At 33.7% G+C, this 24251-nt stretch overlaps 1 protein-coding gene and 2 pseudogenes across 2 annotated transcripts; 2 read left to right on the top strand and 1 right to left on the bottom strand.

Annotated features, from left to right (window-relative positions):
* Positions 1-6546: 6546 nt before the first annotated feature.
* LOC145587288 (F-box/kelch-repeat protein At3g23880-like) lies at positions 6547-8518 on the top strand (annotated as a pseudogene). The gene is made up of 3 exons (XR_014101240.1): positions 6547-6717; positions 6922-6994; positions 7088-8518. The product of XR_014101240.1 is annotated as an F-box/kelch-repeat protein At3g23880-like (transcript).
* Positions 8519-8813: 295 nt separating this feature from the next.
* LOC145587287 (protein synthesis inhibitor PD-S2-like) lies at positions 8814-9836 on the bottom strand. The gene is made up of 2 exons (XM_081644021.1): positions 9670-9836; positions 8814-9429 (listed from the first exon to the last, which is right to left on the bottom strand). The coding sequence occupies exons 1-2, from the start codon at positions 9834-9836 to the stop codon at positions 8814-8816; spliced, it is 783 nt and encodes a 260-aa protein (XP_081500147.1).
* Positions 9837-20390: 10554 nt separating this feature from the next.
* LOC145587286 (F-box/kelch-repeat protein At3g23880-like) lies at positions 20391-22044 on the top strand (annotated as a pseudogene).
* The last annotated feature ends 2207 nt before the right edge of the window (positions 22045-24251 follow it).

Raw genomic sequence — 24251 nt, 5'->3', positions numbered from 1 at the left:
TGTTTGTCAATGTATATTTTAAATTTATAATATGCTTTAGTAAACAAAATACTAAAAATGATATATATTTGACATTTTAAAAGGCTAAAAACGTTCATTAAGACGAATCAAACATGACTTGATTTGATCTTATTCTTTCTTATATATTGAAAATAACTTAGAAATTCCTTTTACTTGTGAATAATGTCTACATTCCAAATGAGAGAATATATTCACCTCTTAACTCCAATGTACTCAGACTCGTTCAGAAGTGTCTAACATGAATACTTGTCTTATCAAACACATCTATTATAAATTTGAAAACTTTGCATGATATTTTTGTCTCATAAAAATAATTTAATGTATCATATAAAATTATAGTAACCAACACGGTAATTAAGTGAAAATGAAAAGTTCGTAACATATTGGCAAGATAACATAGTGATAATAGTGAGGTTTTATCAATATAATTATCCTCAATTTGCATAAAGCTCACAACATTTGACCAAATTTGCACGGAAAAGTGTCATTTTATTATGAAATGACTGAAGTGGGTGACTAAACGTCAACCACATAATAAACTACAACAATACATACATGGGAGCATTGTACCTTCCCAATCAATCTCACATTCAAGTTAAATACGAGGTATGTTCTTATGCTTGACTTGGAATCTGCTAAACGAAATTTCATAGCTAGTTAGCGTATACCTAGCGTAATTGCTTACGTACATTTTTAATCGGCTTGCTTTTTGAGGTCTATTATAGTGAAAGTCGATTTTTAAGTGATACAATCTCAATTTATGCAAATTATTACTCCTATTTTAATATTATGCTTCTCTGAGTTTATTTTTAAGTGAGATAATTTCAATTTTTGCAAATATGAACTTGGAGTAATTAACACATTGGTAGTACAGTGATAGTGAGGTCATATTAACATAGTGACAGCCGATTGAAAGCAATGCAAGCATATATGAATTGAGTTTGATATATGCTTGCTTAGTTGATATTATAAAAAGCGGAACAAATTCATATATATGCTTGCATCGATCCCTACTGTGGACTCGCCTCTTAGTCTCTTACTTGTTATAAACCACAATACTAGTTAGGAGAATATATGGTGGGTTAGTTTCATATCTTCCATAAACATGATGATGACCGTTTATCTTAAAAAATACAAGACAATGTAAAATAAACATATAAAAATACAAGACAATGTAAAATATCATTCTTCAACGCACATTAACAAGGAGAGATATCTAATACTAGTAAATGACTTAGCTTTCTAGCTTAGAGTTTTCGAGATGAGTGTTGTAATACATACAAAGGGTATTATAACTTATTAGGGGTTTTTCAGGTCCGGTCCAATCCGGTCCATTTACACTAACCGCAAATACACTCCAAGTTGCTATTAATTTGTTAATTGGTTGTAAATTCAAAACATAGTAGAAAGTTATTGTATATTGCCTTCCTAAATTTTTAAAGAAAACAAATCCTAGACTCTTGTGGTGAATCTCTTCAATTCTTTGCTTGCCTACTCTGTTCTAATACAACCTAAAACTTGGAATTCACCTCGTACCTTTGTTATCGTCATACTTATCATGTTCGACTTTTGGTGCAAACTTTAACATGTTGCTGGCATACTAGCCTTAATAGAGCTGTCAATTCAGGTAAACGAGTCGTGTTTGGGTCGGGTAAGAGTGGGTCAGGTCAAATCAGGTCGGGTCGGGTCAACTCGGGTTAATGTCGTAACCTATGCGGGTCGGGTTCGGGTTGGGTCATGCTTGAGTCGGGTCACGTCGGGTCATACATCTTATCGGGTTTGTGTCAGGTTTAGATCAGGTTAATAACAGGTCGGGTTACATTTGGGTCGAGTGAACAATAGGTCGGGTTTAATTCGGGTTTTCACGGGTTAAAACGGATTTGGGTAATTCTCGGATTCGAGTCAGGTTCAGTTCAAGTCAATAATTTGCGGGTTAGAATCAGGTCGGGTCATTCTCGGGTTTGAGTCGAGTTTAGTTCAAGTCAATAATTTGTGGGTTATAATAAGGTCGGGTCATTTTCAAGTCGAGTCATTCTCGGGTTCAAGTCAGGTTTGGTTCAAGCAATAATTTGCGGGTTATAATCAGGTTGGGTTATTTTCAAGTCGGGTCATTCTCGGGCTCTATTCGAGTTACGTTCAAGTCAATAATTTGCGGGTTACAATCAGGTTGGGTCATTGCCAAGTCGGGTCGTATTCGGGTTCAACTAACTATAAATAGATAATTATCATTTTTATCAAGATAATTATTTCTTTTGACTATAATATACGAAGTATATGGCAACATACTAGGGAACAATAGTCTATAATTTAGGAAGATAATTATCTCCTTTAACCATACAACAAATATATACTATATTTAACTCTTAAATTTGGGGATGATGCTCCTTTTTTTTGCTGGCCTGGACCGACTTGGTCTCCCTGGACAAAATGCTTTGATCAACAATAATAAGGTGGTCTAAATTGCATTTAAGGTGATTTGAAATCGGGTCAGGAACAATTTGGGTTGAATTTAGGTCGGGTCAATAACAAGTTGTGTTGATTTTGAGTCGGGTTAGTAACAGATCGGGTTGAATTTTTGTGTCGAGTTAGTAATAGGTCGAGTAAAATTTGGGTCGGGTCATGATAGGTTGTCGTACACCTGTCAAAAATAAATTCCTAACAAAACCAACTAACAATGTAGTAGGGTAAGTAGGGTCGAATCCACAGAGAGATGGCTATTTAATCTAACCTTTAAGAATTTGGTGAAACTAAAGTATGTCACGAAATTGGGGTAGAAAAGTAGTCTAAATTAAAAATAAGAATAAAACAATTAATAAAAAGATCTAGGGTTATGGTTCACCACGTTTATAGTTTTAAATCTGTCAAATATCAATAACAATTCAATCAATTAATTATCTAGAGAAATTTCTAAGCCTACGGTCGGGTCTTAACATTCTCAATTCAACATATGCAGTACGGTCACTAACATAATCAGAATTGCTAGTTGTAGGGAAGCCTCTAAAAGTAAGATCTTTCGATTCAAACTCTTATTAACAATAATTAATCAAACAATTGATCAGGTTGCAAGATTAACAATAAAACACTATCAATTAGAGAAATCAACAATCAAAATATCAAAAACATCAATCAAGATTCATTAAATAAACATGGATTCCCAAACCGTAGAAATAAACTACTCTAGCATGAAATAAATAATAAAAACTAGAAATAATAAAGAAAGCATAATTAAAAGTAAAGAAATAAAATTACCTCTATAAATTAAAGTAATAAATTCAAAGACAAATCCATGGAGTTGTCCATGAAAAACTAGCGCTAGAGAAAAAAAAACTACAACGAACGTAAAATAAAAAGTATAAAAAGGCATAGGAAAAAATAAAATCCCTTTTAGTATTTATATTATCCTAAAACTAATCTAAAGATGGTTAAAGAAAATAAATAAGAAAATAATAAAAACATAAGTTACAATGCTATTGGACCATAGACGATGACGTGGCACGAAGAAGATCGATGCAATCGAGAGACGAGTGAAGATGTGCAGTGGAAAAGCCTCGTGGGCTGCTTTGGCTGCTCGTCAGTCGGCAGAACCTGCGGCCACAGGGTGGTGGCCGCGCCCCGGCAGTAGCAGCATGGAGGTTCGTGTGGGCGCGGGGTTTGGTCGCAGGGTACATAGCACAAATTAAAACGGCCATAACTTCTGTTCTAGAAGGTTTTTTGGGGCGTGTGACCTATCATTAGAAAGCTATTCAAGTCTAGTTTCCAACGCAATTTGAATCGCTTCAATCCGATATGTAGAACTCAAGTTATGATCAAAAGAGTGGACAAAAGTCAATTTGGCCACTTTGTAAAACATTGTTTTTCTCCGTTTCTAATTCAAATTCAATTCCGAAAAGTGCATAGTGACTCTTGTAGATACTACATTCATTCCATATGCTTATAAATCTCAAAATATGCTTCCTCAAACACATATCTTTCATTGAGCAACCTCAATTCATCGACTTCCATCCAAATATCATCCGAATCAACTCCAAACACTACGAAAGCGTCCAAATGACTATGAAATCACCTGAAACATTAAGAAAATTACAAACGGAGCGTAATAGAGAACAAAACAAACAACTTATGCATTTGCGACCTAAAAAGCGACTAAAAGACCTAAAAAGCAATTATAAACTTGGCATAAAGGTGCCTATAAATCCTATATAAATGTGATTCATCAGGTCAATAAAAAGTCGGGTTGAATTTGGGTCGGGCCAATAATAAGTCAGGTTGATTTCGGGTCGGGTTTGTAACAGGTCGGGTTAGGAACGGGTCGGGTTGAATTCAGGTCGGGTTAGTAACAAATCGGGTTTTGAAGGGTTAACATGGGTTTGGGTCAATTTCGGTTCAAGTCGGGTTCGGTTTAGGTCAATAATTTACGAGTTACATTCGGGTAGGTTCATGTTCGGGTTCGGATCTCACATACTCGGGTCTAGGGTTGGTTTCAGGTCGGGTTTGGGTCACCATTTTTTCAGGTTCAGATGGGTCGGTTAATAATCGGGTTTGGGTCAGTATTTCGGTTCGGGTCAGGTTTTGACAACTCTAGTCTTAATCAATATGTGGCTATCTTTTATTAAATTGTCATTAGTTCATTACTTATCATCTCATTTTTGTAGATACATCATACAATAAGTCATTGTTAATTCGGTTTTAATTTGAGTTAAAGATAAAAAAAAAAAGACACAAGAACCGATCTAGTGAGAAATGTAATATATACACCGTAAGTTTTACTGACACGATATGAAAAATGATACGTAAATGACCTGATAGTGATCTAATAATAAGATAATACTCAATAATTACTCCTAGTTTAAAAATAATCTTATTTGTTTGAATATTGAATTTTATCAACGCGACCCAAATTCAACCAAACCGAAAAGGATCTGAATTGGATTTGACGATAAATCAACCTTATCCATCCTAAAAAAATAGATTAAAACTTAACCGAGCTGAAATAAACCTAACCGAATCAGCCTAACCCGAAGTCATCCGACCTAAAATTAACCTAATTAAACTCATTTTGAACCCAATACGAATTGATTTGAACTGATATAAATTAACCTGAACCTAGCTCGACAAATCTTTACCTAAAATTGATCCAACCCAAATCGAGGCGACTAAAAAGATAAATAACCTTGACCTGAATAGACCGGACTCGTCATGCGTCAACCCAAAACTTTATTTGGTTAACCAAATTGGCACCCCTAAATCGATCATAATCACAAGTATTGGGACTTTACCAATTGCCCCTCATTTGTGCAAGGGTAGTACTGTCAAACGGTTTGACAGTTCGGGTTCGGTTCGGTTTGAAATCGGTTCGGTATTAAATCGGGTCGGTTTGAAATCGGTTTAAGTGTCTTGCGGGTCAGTTTCAGTTCGGTTTAAATAGTTATCGATTCAATTCGGTTTCGGTTTATTCTTGAGCGGTTTTAATTCGGTTCGGGTTGTAAACAGTCCGGGTAGTAAACGATTCGTTGCAGAAGGGTCATGGTTTGTTAACGGTTCGGTGTAAACAGTTTTTATCCCGATTCAAACAGTTTCGGGTTGGAAACGTTTTCGGGTTAGAAACAGTTCGGTTTTTTTTCGGTTCAGTTTATAACTAGTTCGGTTCTTTTTCAGTTCAATTTATAACTAGTTTGGTTCTTTTTCGATTCAATTTAATAACTGGTTCGGTTCTTCTACGGTTTAACGTTATTCGGATCGGTTCCATTTCGAGTTTACTAAATTACGGTTCGAGTCAGTTTTTGGTTTCAAAAAATCGATTGTTTATCGAGTTGTTTGGATTCAGGCAGTTAAATGGTTTTGGATTGAAATTTGATAGTACTTGCTAACCTTTTGTTGGTTAACAAATTTTATATTTAGTCGAGACTTCATCATTTCATAAATAGGCATCAAATTATATACAAATTCTCATTGATTTTATAAATACATATCATGTTCTGTTTCAAGTTTAGCCATACCAATCTTACTAGTTTGTAGCTGATTCGTTTATAAGCTGTCCGGTTCATAAAACGATTCGGTTTGCAAGCGGTTCGGTTAATAAACGGTTCGGTTTATATACAGTTCGGTGCAAAAGGGTCGCGGGTTGTTAACGGTTCGGTGTAAACGGTTTTATCCCGGTTCAAACGGTTTCGGGTTGAAAGCGATTTCGGGTTAGAAACAGTTTGGTTCTTTTTCGGTTCGGTTTGATTTCAGTTCGGTTTAGAACTGGTTCGGTTCATTAACGGGTTCGGTTCTTATACGGTGTAACGTTATTCGGATCGGTTCGGTTTCGGGTTCATTCACGTACGGTTCGGGTTGATTTTCGGTTTTAAAAAAACGGTTTTTAATCGGTTCGGTTCTCATTTGGGTCGGTTTGTTTCGGGCAGTTAAACGGTTTTGGTTTGAAACTTGACAGCACTATGCAAGGGCATACAAACAAATGGACGAAAAAAATATACGGAGTATATCGCAAGTGTTCGTATAATCGTAAACAATTAAACAAGTACTCCGTCGACACAAAATATTCAATACTCCGATTAAGCCTTTTTTTTCGGTTTGTAAAACTGACATCAGGCAGAAATACTTACTCGCCACTTATTTTGTCATTTTGATTGACTTTATTTTCTTCTTCTTCAGTCCCAGATTCAGATCCATCAATCTTTTATAACTATTACCCAGGTACTATATCAATCTTTAACAAATTGATGTTTAATTTCATCTAATTATCATTCGTTTTTCTGCTTTGCCGTTAAACCTGCAATTTTAATTGTATATTTTCTAACCCCATTCATTTTCTGCTTTCAATTTCTTATTTCATACATTATATATACTTAGTTAATTGGTTGTTAAAATTAACCCAATAATCTTCTTGTTTTGTTGCAGCAATGGCTCTATCTTTGCAGCGTTACACTTGGTCAGATGACAACAGCCGTTTTAATCATCTCTTGAAACAAAGGTCAAATCTTTATATCTCTTTCCTTCTAATTTAATTTATTTTTTGATGGGTGTTTTAAATTTGCTGATTATGTTTTTGGGTTTAACTTTTCAGAATTAATAATGAAAAAGAGAGGTCAATGTCAATTGCAATTGAAAGGATTGATCATTTGCCTGAAAATTTAATCATTGAGATTCTGTCAAGGTTACCTGTTAAAGATCTGTTGCAGTTTAGGAGTGTTTGCAAATCATGGCATGCTATTGTTTCGAGTCCAAATTTCATATCCAAACACCTGAATAACTACTATAACAATGATGAAAGTTGGCGCCGTTGTATCCTTGTTCAATATTATGTTACCCATGCTGAACTTCAGCTGTATGAGCTGTTGCTTGATGAATCTCCTCGAGTTTTAGCTGATGAAGTGTTATATAGTATGCCAATGTATAGCTCGTATATTTGTGGTCCGTGTCATGGATTATATTATCTGTACCAGTACGATTCTAGTGGTCGTGCTTTGTGGAATCCGGCTATCAATGAGTTTAAACCCTTGCCTAAAATGATTTGTAAGCCTGATCTTCCGTCTGAATTCACTTATGCTTCTAGTGAAGTTTATGGTTTCGGGTTTGATCCTGTTAGTGGAGACTATAAGGTGGTTGTTATAAAAGGTTATTGGCTTACTAATTATGATGATGAAAGTAATGTCAAGCATCCTCTATCAGTCCTTGTCTATTCGTTGAGGACTGATTCGTGGAGGTATTGTGGAGATCTGGCTAGAGCTTATGATTTGGAAGGTAATAAATGTTACATCTATGTGAATGGATGTTGTTACTGGTTCGGATCATTTGAATATAGTTCTGAAGTGATCATTTCTTTTGATATGGCTACTGATGCGTTCAAAGAGATTGATGTTCCGGACTATGCACAACCAAGTTCTAAGTGTCTTGGAGTGTATGATGATTCTCTTGCGTTTCTGTCTCTCCATGAGACAGACAAGAAGTTCGATATTTGGATATGGAGTGAGGAGTGTTGGACCAAGAAATTTACTGTGGGGCCATTATTAGATGTTCGTAGTCCTGTTGGTCATTGGAAGGATAACAGGCTCTTACTAGAATGTGAAGATGGTAAGCTAGTCGATCTTATTGGATCCCGAAACACCACAAGAAATAAAGGATCTTGCAATTCAGAAGGAGAGGTGGTGTGAAGGAGTATTTGCTTACATGGAAAGTTTGGTTTCGATCAAAGATAAGAACGAGGCAAGGCTGCAGCCTGAGGAAGTTGAAGCAGAAAATAACTAAGCATTGGATTCATCTTTCTCTCCAACATACCAGTGCAAAACCAGCCTATGTTTGTCAAGTGCTTTGTTTAAAAATAAAGAGTAATCTTTTTTTTTTTTTTTTACCTGCAAGTAATTCAGAGCTATTGATATTGGTTTATGGTGAAATATCTTGTAAATTAGAGATAGCTTTGATGTGTTGTCTACTTGTCTGTAATTTGCTTATTTATTGTATTCCAATTGATGAGCCTCGTATGCATACGTATGCAGCATTTATTACTCTTTTGTTACACATTACTGTACTCCGTATTATTTTTAAGATAAACTCACGTTTATGGAAGACAAAATTCTTAAACTACTCTATTACACATTATTATTTTAAGTAGCAACCATATCCCAGATATTGCCTACGTATAAAATAACTTACTAGTAGACTAACATTAATTAATTAATATACGTAATAGATTATTTAAGTTTGAAAAACATTTAAAATCGGAGGACTATGTACTACATACAGTATTAATTACTCAACATACTTTAGGAGTCCCATATCTTTTTTCACATCACTCACTTGTTTAACTGTCCATGTCTTACCATCAGGGTATTGTAGTTAATGACTTTTTTAACAGCATTTCGAATGCCTTTCGAAATATCAACCCAGTTGTTCTCTAGAGACCGTATTTTATAATCGTTAGGAGTTGTAGTTACGATAGCTCTACCCTGGATGTACTTGAAACGTGTTGCCTCTGCAACCATTTGAACTGCAATGAGTAGGAACCGAGCTTCGGTTTTGCTATAATGTCTAGCCGTTGTATCCATTCCATGAACCTTATCCATGAAAGTTTTAAGGTTATCAAACCCCAACGGGAAACTTAATCGGTTTGTATCAGCATTGCTTTCGATTTGACTGTAACTTTCCCCATACTTAATATTTACAAAATGCTGAACTTCTGGAAAAACTTTCTTTGCCTTATCAATGGTATCGATTTCAAGATTGGGAAAGAAATGGCCGCGTACTTCACCTCTAGATTTATCAGCGAAGGCCACTACATACAAATCGTTTCTACTTAAAGCAAGTGTAACGGATATCTTATCATTATCCTTTTTAGATTCAAGGTCAATCAAAAGATATGTATCTGGGTTGGTTGGTGCTCGAATCATCGGGATTCCCTCGTACACTAAGGGTTTGTTCACATTTACTTAATTTCAGTTCAGTTTAGTTCAGCTCTAATCAGTTCAGCTCACTTCAGCTCCAATCAGTTCAGTTCAGTTCAGTTCAGCTCTTAATTTTCCTCTCTCATAAAATATTCATTTCAGCTCAATTCAGTTCAGTTCAGTTCAGCTCCAATCAGTTCAATTCAGTTCAGTTCAGCTCCAATCAGTTCAGTTCAGCTCAATTCAGTAAATGTGAACAGGCCCTAAGCTTGGATCCTTAACTTGGTTGCGTATACTTTGCAGAAAGGTGTTATAAGTACGATGTGTAGGTTTTGGTTCAAGTTTGAAGGTTATATCAGCTGCATTAATCTGTTGAAAGATGACCCATAAAGTTATGTCGAGAACAAGCCATACCTTCTTGCTTTCTTTTTGCATTTTAACCTAGTATGTTACACAAAAATAAAAAATTGTTAAGAGTTAATTAATTTAGTCAAGGTGTGAATGTCCACACTCCAATTTCTCCATTACATTTAATGTAGTAGCCAACCCTAATTGCCACCCTCTAATGTTATAGCCCACAATGTAATAGTGGTCCTTACTACTATAAATAGTCATGCAAATTCACTTGTATGAGGCACAAAAATATTACCAAGAGTAATACATAAAAGTAGTAATACTTCTCTTATTACCTTCTTCTCTTAATCCTCTAATTTCTATATATTTCATAACACGTTATCAGCACCATCTTCAATCAGGTATACTTATACCGATTATCCAATTTTTACAAAGATTCAATTTCTTTCACAAAATATATTTTGAGGAGTATGCTCAATAGTTGCCCATATGGGATCCTCTATACCAGAAACTCACAATATATTTCTCCACAAAATTACTATACATAATTAGCCATGTTGATAAAAATGAGGATATCAATACATACCTTATTTATGATACTTAGTTTGGTAACTCTCATGCATGGTTATAGAAAGTAATATATAATTACTTTTGCATGTGAAAATATTTGTTGTATGCATGTTAATAGAGTAAATTTCATGGTCACACAAATCATGTTCATACTTACTTGTGCATAATTACTAAAATGAAAAAAAAATGATGCAGCCTTTATATTTATTTAATTTTTAGATTACACACTTTTTATGTTTCTTTCAGTTTTCGAACCCTTGACCTCATGAATAGATTAGGGTTCTCGTACCACTACGGCTTGCATCCCAGTGTGATACTTATTTACGTTTGTAAATATTAATAGTTTGATTACGATTATTTTACCAGTCTACTAGAACATTGTATGATATTTTTACAGTTGTGTAAAGCTGAAACGGATAATTTACCCCCTATAAAAGGCGGATTACACCCCCCTTATTTCACCATACAAACCTTATCCTCTCCTTAAACTTTACCCAAATTATCTCCTCTTCTTCTTCCTCCATTTACTCCGGCCACACACCATGTTCCCCGTCGACAACCGACAACCACCACACCCCTTTACCTTTGAAGAAGATTTAAGGAAATTAAAACTATACTTAGTTTTAATTATGGCCCTAGTAGTTTTATTAATGGCAATGATGATTTTCATCATTTTACATAAGTAGTGCTCGGTTTTTCGACAAAGGGAATTCATGCATGTAATCTCCGTAGTACTTCAAGTTTTTTTTGTCTTCTAGGTAGATTATAAGTGCATTTTGTTATAATAAATGTTCCTTTTGTCTTATCATTAATGTATGTCATTAATATTATTATTATTATTGTTGTTGTTGTTGTCGGTGATATAGTAATAGTAGTAGTATTTATTGTTATTGTTATTATTATCATTGTTATTGTTATATTTGTTGTTGTCGTTGTTTAACTAAAGTGATTATCATGTTTAATTTTAGCTTAACTTTATGTAAATCATAATAATAACCCAAGGGGGAGAAGCAAATATGTTTTAAATGGATTATTATTATGATTATAATTTGATTACTTTAATTATCACTTGCTTAATTGGGTTAATAATAATTACCTATTTGATTGTAGTTAAAATGGGAGACTTGATGAAAAGACAATTTGACGTATTAGACTTGTCCGGACATAATTATCTTGAATGGACAGTTGATGCCCAAATGAATTTGAAGGCTCAGGGATTGGAACATACAATCAAAGAAATTACCATCCCAGGAAACGAAAAAGATGCCCCTGCTCAAGTTAAAGTTCCAACTGATCAAGAGAAAGCAAAAGCTATAGTTCTCTTAAGGCATCATTTACATAACAGTTTAAAAACTGAGTATTTAATGGTGGAAAATCCCAAAGAACTATGGGATAGCCTGAAAGGAAGATATGACCACCATAAAAGGGTACTCCTTCCTTCAGCACAGTTTGAGTGGACAAACCTGATATTTCAGGACTTTAAATCTGTCAGTGATTATAATTCATCACTATATAAAATCGTATCAATATTGAGATATTGTGATCAACCAGTCACTGAAGTGCAAATGATAGAGAAAACACTCTCTACATTCCATGCTAACAACATTGTATTGCAACAGCAATACCGTGAAAGAGGCTTTGCAAAATATTCTGAGCTTATTTCTACATTATTGGTTGCTGAAAAGAATAATGATCTTCTGTTGAAGAATCACAACCTAAGACCAACTGGGTCTCAAGCATTCAATGAAACAAATGATGTAGAAAGCTCAAATCCACCCGAGACAAATGTTGCTCATAGAGGTGGACGTGGAAAATATAATAACCGTGGCAGAGGTCGTGGAAATTTCCGCGGACGTGGTCGTGGACGTGGTTATGGCCGTGGTAGAGGCCAATTTCTCCCTAGAAACAACACTCAAAGGGGGCATCAACAAGGAAACAAAAATCAAGCCACCACAAAAGGAAAAGACACATGTTATAGATGTGGCATGACTGGACATTAGGGACGTACTTGTCGTACGGCCAAACATCTGGTAGAACTATACCAGGCTTCCATTAAAGGGAAAGAAAAACATGCCGAACCAAATTATGTTAATGAAGAAAATGTCCCTGGAATTAGCCTTGATGTGTCTGATTTCCACATAGACAATGGTGAAGCTGGTGGTGAATTTATCTTTGGAGAGAATAATCATGTTTAGATAATTCATCAATTACTATGATATGTATTATGTTTTCATTATGTACTTTTCTTATATGTTTTTTTTTCATGTTCAAATTATGTACTCTTAATTTTTCATCATTAATAAAGTAAGTCCAGTTTAATTGTCTTAAATTAATCTTGTACTTATTATTTTATGAAGATATGGATCTGCCCGAAGTTGGTTCCAAATTTCAATGCCTTTTGGACAGTGGAACAACACACACTATTCTGAAGGATAGAAAATATTTTTTAAAGTTAAAATTATTTCAAGCAAATGTTAATACCATTTCTGGGTCAGCCAAGCTAATAGAAGGTTCTGGAAAAGCTTGCATAATACTCCCAAATGGAACAAAATTAATCATTAATGACGCTTTATATTTGAGTAAATCTCGAAGAAATCTTATAAGTTTTAAAGATGTGCGTCAAAATGGTTTTCATTTAGAAACAATGATAGTGGATCAAAAGGAATATTTATGCCTCACGGCAGAAAAACATGGCAAGAAACATGTGTATGAGAAATTGCCAGCATATTCTTCAGGGTTATACCATATAGATATACGACCAGTTGAAATAAATTCGATATCTAACCAGAAGTTAGATAATAAGAATCTGCTAAATTTATGGCATGATCGTTTGGGTCATCCTGGTACAGGAATGATGCACAAGATTATAGCAAATTCAGTAGGACATTCAATTAGGAATGTTAAAATCCCTCGATCAGATGAATTAACATGCTCTGCATGTTCACTTGGCAAGTTAATAATAAGGCCATCTATGAACAAAATTGCTACTGAATCTCCAACATTTTTAGAGAGGATTCAAGGAGACCTTTGTGGACCAATTAATCCTGCATGTGGACCATTCCGGTATTTTATGGTATTAATTGATGCCTCAACTCGATGGTCACATGTAAGTCTCTTATCCAGTAGAAATGTTGCTTTTGCAAAACTCCTTGCTCAAATTATTAAACTAAGAGCACAATTTCCAGACCATACAATAAAAAGAATAAGGCTTGACAATGCTGGGGAATTTACATCCCAAACATTTAATGATTATTGTATGTCGAGGATTGGAATTGTTGTAGAACATCCAGTAGCTCATGTTCATACACAAAATGGACTCGCTGAGTCATTAATTAAGAGACTACAATTGATTGCAAGCCCATTATTGATGAGATCAAAATTGCCTTCATCTGCTTGGGGTCATGCCATAATACATGCGGCAACTCTAATTAGATTGAGACCAACTGCTTATCATAAGTTCTCACCACTACAATTAGTTTTTGGTCGAGAACCTAATGTCTCACATCTAAAAATTTTTGGTTGTGCGGTGTATGTTCCTATTGCTCCACCCCAACGAACAAAGATGGGTCCACAAAGAAGGCTGGCAATTTATGTTGGGTTTGAATCACCCTCCATAATTAAATATCTTGAACCAATGACCGGTGATTTATTTACGGCCAGATTTGCCGACTGTCATTTCAATGAGACAGTATTTCCAGCCTTAGGCGGAGAGAAAGTGGACCCACGAAAGAAAGAAATAGAAATCATTTGGAATGCAACACAATTGTCAATGTTTGATCCACGAACAAATATGTGTGAACAAGAAGTTCAGAAAATTGTTCATTTACAAAGCATTGCAAATCAGCTGCCTGATGCATTTATAGATGCAAAGAAAGTGACAAAATCACATATACCAGCTGAAAATGCCCCTGCACGAATTGAAATTCCATCTGGTGATAAGATCATTGAAAATGAATCTCTAGCACGCCGAAAGCGTGGAAGACCACTTGGTTCAAAAGACTCTAAACCAAGAAAATTAAAAAGACCTGATGAGATCAACAACATTCCCCTTACGGAAGGTCAAGAAAGACAAAGTACAGATGAGAATAGAGAAAAAGATGATAATCCGAAAGGGGATGAACAAGATGACCATGACATCGATAACAATGAAACTTCAATAAACTTTGTTTCTACCAGGAATTATTGGTATAGAAATGATGTTATCGTAAATGAAATATTTGCATATTCCATTGCAATAGAAATGGCATCTGACGAAAATGATAGTGAACCAAGAACAGTGGAAGAATGTCGTTGCAGGCATGATTGGCCAAAATGGAAAGAGGCAATGCAAACAAAATTAAAGTCACTCGAAAAACGAGAAGTGTTTGGAAAAATAACCCTTACACCAGAAGGTGTAAAGCCAGTTGGATACAAGTGGGTAATTGTGAGAAAACGAAATGAGAAAAATGAAATTGTTAGATACAAGGCAAGACTTGTAGCCCAAGGTTTTTCTCAAATTCCAGGGATTGATTATGAGGAGACATATTATCCCGTAGTTGATGCAACTACGTTAAGGTTTCTGGTAAGCTTGACAGTCTCAGAAGGACTAAAGATGCGATTGATGGATGTAGTGACCGCATATTTATATGGGTCACTCGATACAGATATTTATATGAAAGTCCCAGATGGACTAAAATTACCAGAAAACCACAAGCCTAGACATTTACTTTCCATAAAATTAAAAAGGACACTTTATGGATTGAAACAGTCTGGGAGGATGTGGTATAATCGTCTTAGTGAATACCTTATGAAAAAAGGGTTCAAGAATAATCAAATCAGTCCTTGTGTTTTCATTAAGAGATCACAATCAGGGTTTGCAATTGTTGCAGTTTATGTTGATGACTTGAATATCATTGGAACCCCAAATGAACTTGAAAGAACTGCAAAATACTTGATGAAAGAATTTGAGATGAAAGACCTTGGACAAACTAAATTTTGTCTTGGATTGCAAATTGAGCACTTAAATAATGGTATTTTTGTCCATCAGTCTAACTACACCGAAAGAGTGTTAAAACGTTTTTTCGTGGACAAAGCGACCCCAACAAACACCCCGATGATTGTTCGGTCTTTGACTATGAAATATGATCCATTTAGACCTCGAGAGGAAAACGAGGATGTCCTTGGTCCTGAAGTACCATATCTAAGTGCAATTGGGGCTCTAATGTATCTAGCTAACAATACTAGACTAGACATAGCTTTTTCTGTGAATTTGTTAGCCAGGTTTAGCAACGCACCAACGAAGAGACACTGGAAAGGAGTAAGACACTTACTACGATATCTACGAGGAACAAAAGATCTTGGTTTGTTTTATCAATCAAGGCAAGATGTCACCCTCATCGGATATGCAGATGCTGGATATCTATCAGACCCACAAAACGCCAAGTCACAAACTGGATATCTGTTCACCTATGGTGGAACTGCAATTTCTTGGAAATCAACAAAGCAAACCTTAACTGCGACATCATCAAATCATGCTGAGTTGATTGCCCTTTATGAAGCAGGACGTGAGTGTGTATGGCTAAGGTCAATGATCGGCAATATCCAAGAAGAATGTGGGATGAAAGAAGTAACTGAAAGTCCAACCATCATTTACGAAGACAATACTGCATGTATCGCACAAGTAACTGAGGGATATATTAAAGGTGATAGGACTAAACACATATCCCCAAAACTGTTCTTTACACACGATTTGCAAAAGGAAGGGAAGATAAATGTCCAACAGATCCAATCATCTGATAATCTTGCAGACTTGTTTACAAAGTCCCTACCTTCGAAGAGTGTTGAGCGGTTGGTCCACAAGATTGGGATGCGTCGTCTTCATAAACTATGTTAAAATCAGGGGAAGCATTATATGCACTGCACTCTTTTTCCCTTCGATCAGGTTTTTATCCCAATGGGTTTTTCCTGACAAGGTTTTTAATGAAGCAGTACACTAAAGCATATAGTAATATATTGTTGTACTCTTTTCCCTTAGCTATGGCTTTTATCCTAAAGGGTTTTACTTAGCAAGGTTTTAACGAGACAACATATACCCTATTTTGTATGGACATTCAAGGGGGGAGTGTTAAGAGTTAATTAATTTAGTCAAGGTGTGAATGTCCACACTCCAAGTTCTCCATTGCATTTAATGTAGTAGCCAACCCTAATTGCCACCCTCTAATGTTATAGCCCACAATGTAATAGTGGTTCTTACTACTATAAATAGCCATGCAATTTCACTTGTATGAGGCACAAAAATATTACCAAGAGTAATACATAAAAGTAGTAATACTTCTCTTATTACCTTCTTCTCTTAATCCTCTAATTTCTATATATTTCATAACAAAAATACTAATGTTAGCACGATGTTATTAGTTTATTACAAAGTGTATGGAAATCAGGAAATCAAGATGGAGGAGGAGAAAAAAATACGTGCATTTGAGATTGTAAAAGTGATTGGTACAATAATGTATTAAAATGGCCTGGATAAATTATTATAATCAACAAAGTTCATTTTGTAGAAATTGTATAAATTAATGACCAAATTATAGTAAATAAATATCCTAATTAATAATATTAAAAATAAAAAAAAAATAAAAAAAAAAGATGAAGAAAAACAAGAGTATGGAGATCAAAGTAACTTGCAACAAAACTAAGACAAAGCTTGTGTTGAGTGGAAATATAGTAAATAAAGATCCTAATTAATTCTAAAATAATTTTTTTTTTTTAAAAAAAGGGAAGAGTATGGAGTTCCGAGTAACTTACAATAAAACTAAGTCAAAACTTATGTTGAGTGGAAATATAGTAAATAAAAATCTTAATTAAAAGAATAAAATAAAAAGGGGATGGAAGAGTATGGAGATTAGAGATTAGAGTAATAACTTACAACAAAACTAAGCCAAAACATGTGTTGAGTGGAAGTATATATAGTAAATAAAGATCCTAATTAATAAAATAAAATAAAGAAAAGGGGAAGAGTGTGGAGATTAGAGTAACTTACAACAAAACTAAGCCAAAGCTTGTGTTGAGCGGAAATATAGTAAATAAAGATCCTAATTAATAAAATAAAATTTAAAAAAAAAAAGGGGGAAGAGTATGAATATCAGAGTAACTTATTACCGCAAAACTAAGTCAAAGCTTGTGTTGAGCGGAAATATAGTAAATAAAGATCCTAATTAATAAAATAAATTTTTTTTTTAAAAAAAGGGGAAGAGTATGAATATCAGATGACCAATCTTATCAATTGGAACGATGTTCAGGCATAGAGTAACTTATTACTGCAAAACTAAGCCAAAGCTTGTGTTGAGTGGAAATATAGTAAACAAAGATCCTAATTAATAAAATTAAATTAAAAAAAAAAATAGGAGAAGAGTATGACCATATGAATATCAAAGTAAATTATTACCACAAACCGACAAAACTAAGCCAAAGCTTGTGTTGAGTGGAAAAATAGTAAATAAAGATTCTAATTAATAAAATAAATAAAATAAAATAAAAAAAAAAAAAAAAAAAAAAAAGAAGAGAGAATGGGGTCTACAATGGTTCTAAGTTATTGTCTTGTAAAAAAAAAAAGTTATTGGTTTGGTTTTTACTTGACTTTACTTTTGGTTGGGATGGTGGACTTTATTTTGTTTCGAAAGGTTTTAAAAAGAATTTTCGTTGTCTGTTTTTGATAAAAGTCTTAGTCGTTATCACGTTGGCAATAATGCCTTAAAATTTCCTATCTCGTGTTTTAAAAAAGTCAAAAAGGTATTTTAAAGGGAAAGAATTTCTAGGATGTTAAACGCTCTTTGGCAAACCCACCACCGAAACCACCTCCTCTATCTATTTGGGTTTGGGGCTTTTAATTTTTTTTTCTATTTTTTAATTATATTATTTTTACCAATTATAGGCTGACACATGTCTAATAACTTTTAATAACAAGTTAGATGACCGGTTGAGACCATTGAGAGCGGATTAAGTATAAAGGTTAGATTAATTAAAAAATAATCGAAAGGTGGAATTATTTTAAACGGATGAAGTAAAGATCAGATTATTTCAAGCAATTATTTCTAATAAAATACCATGTTTGATTGTTTGTTTATGGGGATTGGGACTAAAGAAAGGGATAGGAAGGTTTAAAACCCCTCTTATCCCTCATCTATACGACTATACCTAGGGGGGTTGGTATAAGGATGGTTGTACAAGGATTATAATTAAAATAACATATGTAACCTTAATGAAAAAAATAAAAATAAAGGAGAAAGATAGATTTAAACATATTTTTATAACTTTGTTAATGATTTTACTTTTATCCCTAACCTATACCAAACAAAAGATAACACTTTATTTTATCTCTATCTCACCCATAATTCATTAGTGATTGATTTGTACACCTGGGTGCACCATACACCCGGTAAAAATAAAAAAAAGGTGAAAAGATCATACTAATGTTTGAAAAAAAAAATACATGTATTTGATAAAAGAACATGTTTGTTTGACAAAGAACATGACATTAGAACCTAAAGTCTTTACAAAAGAACATGATAATAATTTCATCAAATTAGCCATTGAAAAATAAACCCTTTTGTACATTCATTCTCGCCATAGTTACTCAAGTGGTTGAGGCCAATTCTTCAATCCAACCTTCTCCTTCTAGCTTCTTCACTTCTTAATCTTCTCTTGATCATGTTCAGAAAACTCAGACTTTGATTTGTGCTTTTAATCTTCTCTCTCATGATCTTTCGATCTTCACCTCGGCGACGATGGTGATGTTGATGAGGCTATTTCGCCTTTCGGTGATGCTTAATTGGGTGATTCTTCCCCTAAATTGAATTAAGTGAGGATTTATTTATTGTTTTGGATTTTTAATGGGTTTTGTTTGAATTTTAATTTGTGGTGAATTTGGGGTGTTTTTGTTGGGATTTTTTTTCTTGCTGATTTGATTGTTTAAGTGATTGTTCTTTTGATTTTTCTGGGTTTTCTGTAAAAAAACATATAATTCAAACTCAAAGAATATATTTTGCTCGCGTGCTTTATAAATGTTAATGTTCTTTTTCCGCACATGTTCTTTACAATATACATAATGTTCTTTATGGGTGCATCAAGGTGTACCATAAAAAATTTCATAATTCATTATCCTTATCTGATAGAATAGGTTGAATGAGAGAATAGAATGACTTGTCTATTATTCATCAATAGGTAGAGTATTTATACCAAACTTAAGATCACAAGATAGGAAACAATCTTCCTAAAAGACATGCCAGCATAAACATAAACCTTAAGATATATTCTTTAACATAAATAAAGATAAATATATTATTGCCCTAATAAGATCAATACGGAAAATATATCACACATATATTTTCCGATATTGATGATATCATATTCCTTATGATTATCCTTATTATTATGGTCTCACATACCAAACGTCCTTTGCACCAAAAAAATAAAAAAATAAAATAACATAAAATAAAATAATACCGAACGCCCCATCGTGATTCTCATATTCCGTATTTATGAACCAAAGGAGTTACTTATACTTAATTATTTATGAAGTATTACTTAATAAACAGTTAAACTAGACAAGAAGACAAGTTCGAGTAGACACACAATATTGAAGCGAGGAAATTATTGATTTGCCATTTACTATAATCAAATTCAGCAAATTGCATATATTAAGCCTTATTTAAAACTGACATCAGGCAGAATTTGCTCGCCAATTATTTTAATTGACTTTATTTTCTTCTTCTTCAAACCCAGATTCAAATCCATCTTTTTAAACTAATACCCAGGTACTGTATTATTTTCTGTATTTCTCTTTTATAAGTTTCATAAATTGATGTTTACTTTTTTTTTTTTTTTTTTTTTTTGAAATTAATTGATGTTTAATTTCATATACGAGTAATTATCATTCTTTTTTTTACTGCTTTGTCTTCAATCCTGCAATTTTAATTGTATATTTTCTAAGCCCTATTCATTTTCTGCTTTCAATTTTTTATTTCATACATTATATAGTTAATTGGTTGTTAAAAATTAACTCAATTATCTTCTTGTTTCGTTGCAGCAATGGCTCTATCTTTGCAGCGTTACATTTGGTCAGATAACAACCGCCGTTTTCATCATCTCTTGAAACAAAGGTCAAATCCTTATATCTCTTTTCCTTCTGATTTAATTTATTTTGATGGGTGGTTAAAATTTGCTGATTCTAGTTTTGGGTTTTAATTTATCATAATTAATAAAGAAAAAGAGAGGTCAATGTTAATTTCAATTGAGAAGATTGATCATTTGCCTGAAAATTTAATCATTGAGATTCTGTCATGGTTACCTGTGAAAGATCTGTTACAGTTTAAGAGTGTTTGCAAATCATGGTATGCTATTATTTCGAGTCCGCATTTCATATCAAAACACCTGAATAACTACTATAACAATGATGAAAGTTGGCGCGGTTGTATCCTTGTTCAATATTATGTTAGCCATGCTGAACTTGAGCTGTATGAGCTGTTGGTTGATGAATCTCCTCGAGTTTTAGCTGATGAAGTGTTAGATAGTATGCCAATGCATAGCTTGTATGTTTGTGGTCCGTGTCATGGATTATATTATCTGTACCAGTACGATTCTAGTGGTTGTGCTTTGTGGAATCCAGCCATCAATGAATTTAAACCCTTGCCTAGAATAATTTGTAAGCCTGATCTTCCATCTGAATTCACTTATGCTTCGAATGAAGTTTATGGTTTCGGGCTTGATCTTGTTAGTGGAGACTATAAGGTGGTTGTTATGAAAGGTTATTGGCTTACTAATTATCATGATGAAAGTGATGTCAAGCATCCTGTATCAGTCCTTGTCTACTCGTTAAGGACTAATTCGTGGAGGTATTGTGGAGACCTGGCTAGAGCTTATGATTTGGAAAGTAATTAATGTTACATCTATGTGAATGGATGTTGTTACTGGTTCGGATCATTTGAATATAGTTCTGAAGTGATCATTTCTTTTGATATGGCTACTGATGCGTTCAAAGAGATTGATGTTCCAGACTATGCACAACCAAGTTCTAAGTGTCTTGGAGTGTACGATGATTCTCTTGCGATTCTGTCTCTCCAGGAGACGGACAAGAAGTTCGAAATTTGGATATGGAGTGAGGAGTGTTGGACCAAGAAATTTACTGTGGGACCATTGTCAGATATTTGGAGTCCTGTTGGTCATTGGAGAAATAACAGGCTCTTACTAGAATGTGAAGGTGGTAAGCTGGTCTTATTGGATCCCGAAACACAAGAAATTAAGGATCTTGCATTTCAGAAGAAAAGGTTGTGTGAAGGAGTTTTTGCTTACATGGAAAGTCTGGTTTCGATCAAAGATAAGAACGAGGCAAGGCTGCAGCCTGAGGAAGTTGAAGCAGAAAATAACTAAGCATTGGATTCATCTTTCTCTCCAACACACCAGTGCAAAACCAGCCTATGTTTGTCAAGTGCTTTGTTTAAAAATAAAGAGTAATCTTATTTTTTTTTCCTGCTAGTAATTCAGAGCTGAATAATGCCATTGATATTGGTATATGGTGAAATATCTTGAAAATTAGAAATAACTTTGATGTGGTCTGTAATTTGCTTATTTTTTGTATTCAAATAGATGAAATAAGAGCCTTATCAGCTCATCTTAGTTTGTATTTCTATTAAAAAAAAACACATGTTTTTTAATATCTTTAAAAACTAGTTATGCTTATGCTGGAAATGTGTTACACACTACCAAACACAGGCTGCGCTGCTGTTCACATCATCTTCTTCATATGTTCTTATCCAGTTATCCTTGCATATGGTACATGCTTACGGTACAAACAACAGCTGATCCTTGTTCAGTTGCGGTGGCTGTTGAATTTGAAATTAAAATCTCATCTTACGGCCTCTGGCCTCTGTTTTTATAATTAAATTGGGATTATTAAAGTAAATATTTCCTAAAGAGTATGGATTGGGACAACCTACATACATATATGAAGTACGGAGTACTTGTATAAGACATGTATGTATTATTCTACATTAGTTCCATGCTTCCATAGTAAAGCTCTACAAATAAACATAAAAATATACTTCTATTACATTCAGTAGTGTTTGGTGATTGGTAAGAGTACGTGTACGTAATTTTTTTTTTTTTTTGGAAGAAAATGAGTTTAACAATTACCGTGATTATAATCGCTACAATAATCACAGTGATAGGATGTAGTTTTTCATATCGATAAAACCTCCCTCTCTAGTTTTGTATGAAAGAAACAAGTTATTTGAATAGTGCACAAAGTCAAAATGAGTATTGGAAGAAAATGAGTTTAACATTTATATCGATTCTTTTTTTAATTGCAAGTTATGTGAATAGTGCACAAAGTCAAATTATGACATCTAATTTAAAACGGAGGGAGTATTTTTCTGTAAGGGTTAGAGTTAACTCTTGTATTGGGGTGAAAATTTGATCTGGGTGAGTTCTTGTATACATGAGAGAGTTTTGAGTGAAGCTCCTTGAGTGAAGCTCGAAGGAGAGAAAGAGTAAGACTTTGAGTGAAGTCTTAAGTAATTAAAGAGAGCGCTTTGAGGGGAGATCACAAGCTATATTAGAGAAAATAATTGTTGGGAATATGAGCACGTTGAGGAATTCAGTAGAGGCTTAAGCTCATTATATTATCTATTGTAATAGAGTTGTTGACCTATTTTAATGGAAAGTTTTGATTCAAAATCCCTTGGGGTCAAGGATTTTCACTTCCTTAGGCCTAGGAAGTTTTCCTTGCGAAATATATCTTGCACTATTTCTCTACCTGTGTTAAGATTCTTTTAATGCCTTTAAAAGTGACTAACAAGCTCAATACTAAAATTCACCTCCCTCTTGTAATATTTCATCTAATTTATATAACACTTTATTCAAGTAATATCGCGCTAAAAAATTAGCAAAAATTGAAAATCTCATCCAGTAATATAATTGTGAATTGAAATTTAAAAAAAAAAAACTTCTCAAACATATTTTCACACATTTCATTAAAAAAAAATACTTCCTCTATTTTTTTTTTCTGTTGCAAGCTAAAAAAAAAAAAATTTAATTTCCAATTTTGCATATTGGTAATTAAAGATATTAACGATTAAAATAATACATTGACAACCTTGAAAATTGAAGTAATTTTTTTTTAAAACACATCAATTCATTAATAAAAAGTCATCCGTCATCTACAAATGAAATCTAAATTAACAAATACATGAAATTGAATCAAATTAGGGTTTCCTTCATCAAAGCTACGATCGTTGAAAAGATCTTGCACTGTGGTAAATCTCTCGTATACATCGTTGGAATATACAGTCTTTTCGGAGAGACGGTCTAACGGATCTTCATCTGATTTGGTTGAACGCAAATGAAAACTTGACAACCGTTGTGATCCCGAACAAATCTTTACCAACGAACTGACAATAGGGCAAAAGATGATTACCTTTTTTATAAACTTTAACACACAAACAAACCCTAAACACAATCAAACAACTAAGGGTTCGTTTGGCATTGCTGTGGTTCTCTGTTTTTTGGTTTTTTGTTTATTAAAAGTACATGATATATGTCCCATAATGAATCAAAAATTATATAAACTTATTAAAATCATGATAATTTTGAAAACTGACAACAGAAAAGTGAAAGCACCTTTTTCTTATTTCTTGTTTTTGGTTTTTGGTTTTCAAAAAACAGGAAACTGAAAACAAAAAATGATGCCAAACAAGCCCTAAACTAAAAACAGGAAACAAGAAAAAGGTGTTTTCACTTTTCTGTTGCCAGTCTTCAAAATTATCATGATTTTAATAAGTTTGACTAATTTTTTATTCATTATATGATATATATATCATATGATTTTAAAAAACAAAAACAAAAAACTAAAAAACCACAGTGATGCCAAACGAACCCTAAACTAACAAAAACTAA

The sequence above is a fragment of the Chenopodium album genome, chromosome 17 (assembly GCF_948465745.1).
Source record: "Chenopodium album chromosome 17, dcCheAlbu1.1, whole genome shotgun sequence".
Classification (NCBI taxonomy): domain Eukaryota; kingdom Viridiplantae; phylum Streptophyta; class Magnoliopsida; order Caryophyllales; family Amaranthaceae; genus Chenopodium; species Chenopodium album.
Note: the sequence above shows the minus strand (reverse complement) of the source record. Positions and strands in the feature narration are given on the sequence as shown.

Coding starts and splice junctions, on each gene's coding strand:
- LOC145587287 (XM_081644021.1), bottom strand. CDS start 9,836: ATGCAAAAAGAAAGCAAGAAGGTATGGCTTGTTCTCGACATAACTTTA. Junction 9,430..9,669: donor AACCAAGTTAAGGATCCAAG/CTTAGGGCCTGT, acceptor TGTGAACAAACC/CTTAGTGTACGAGGGAATCC.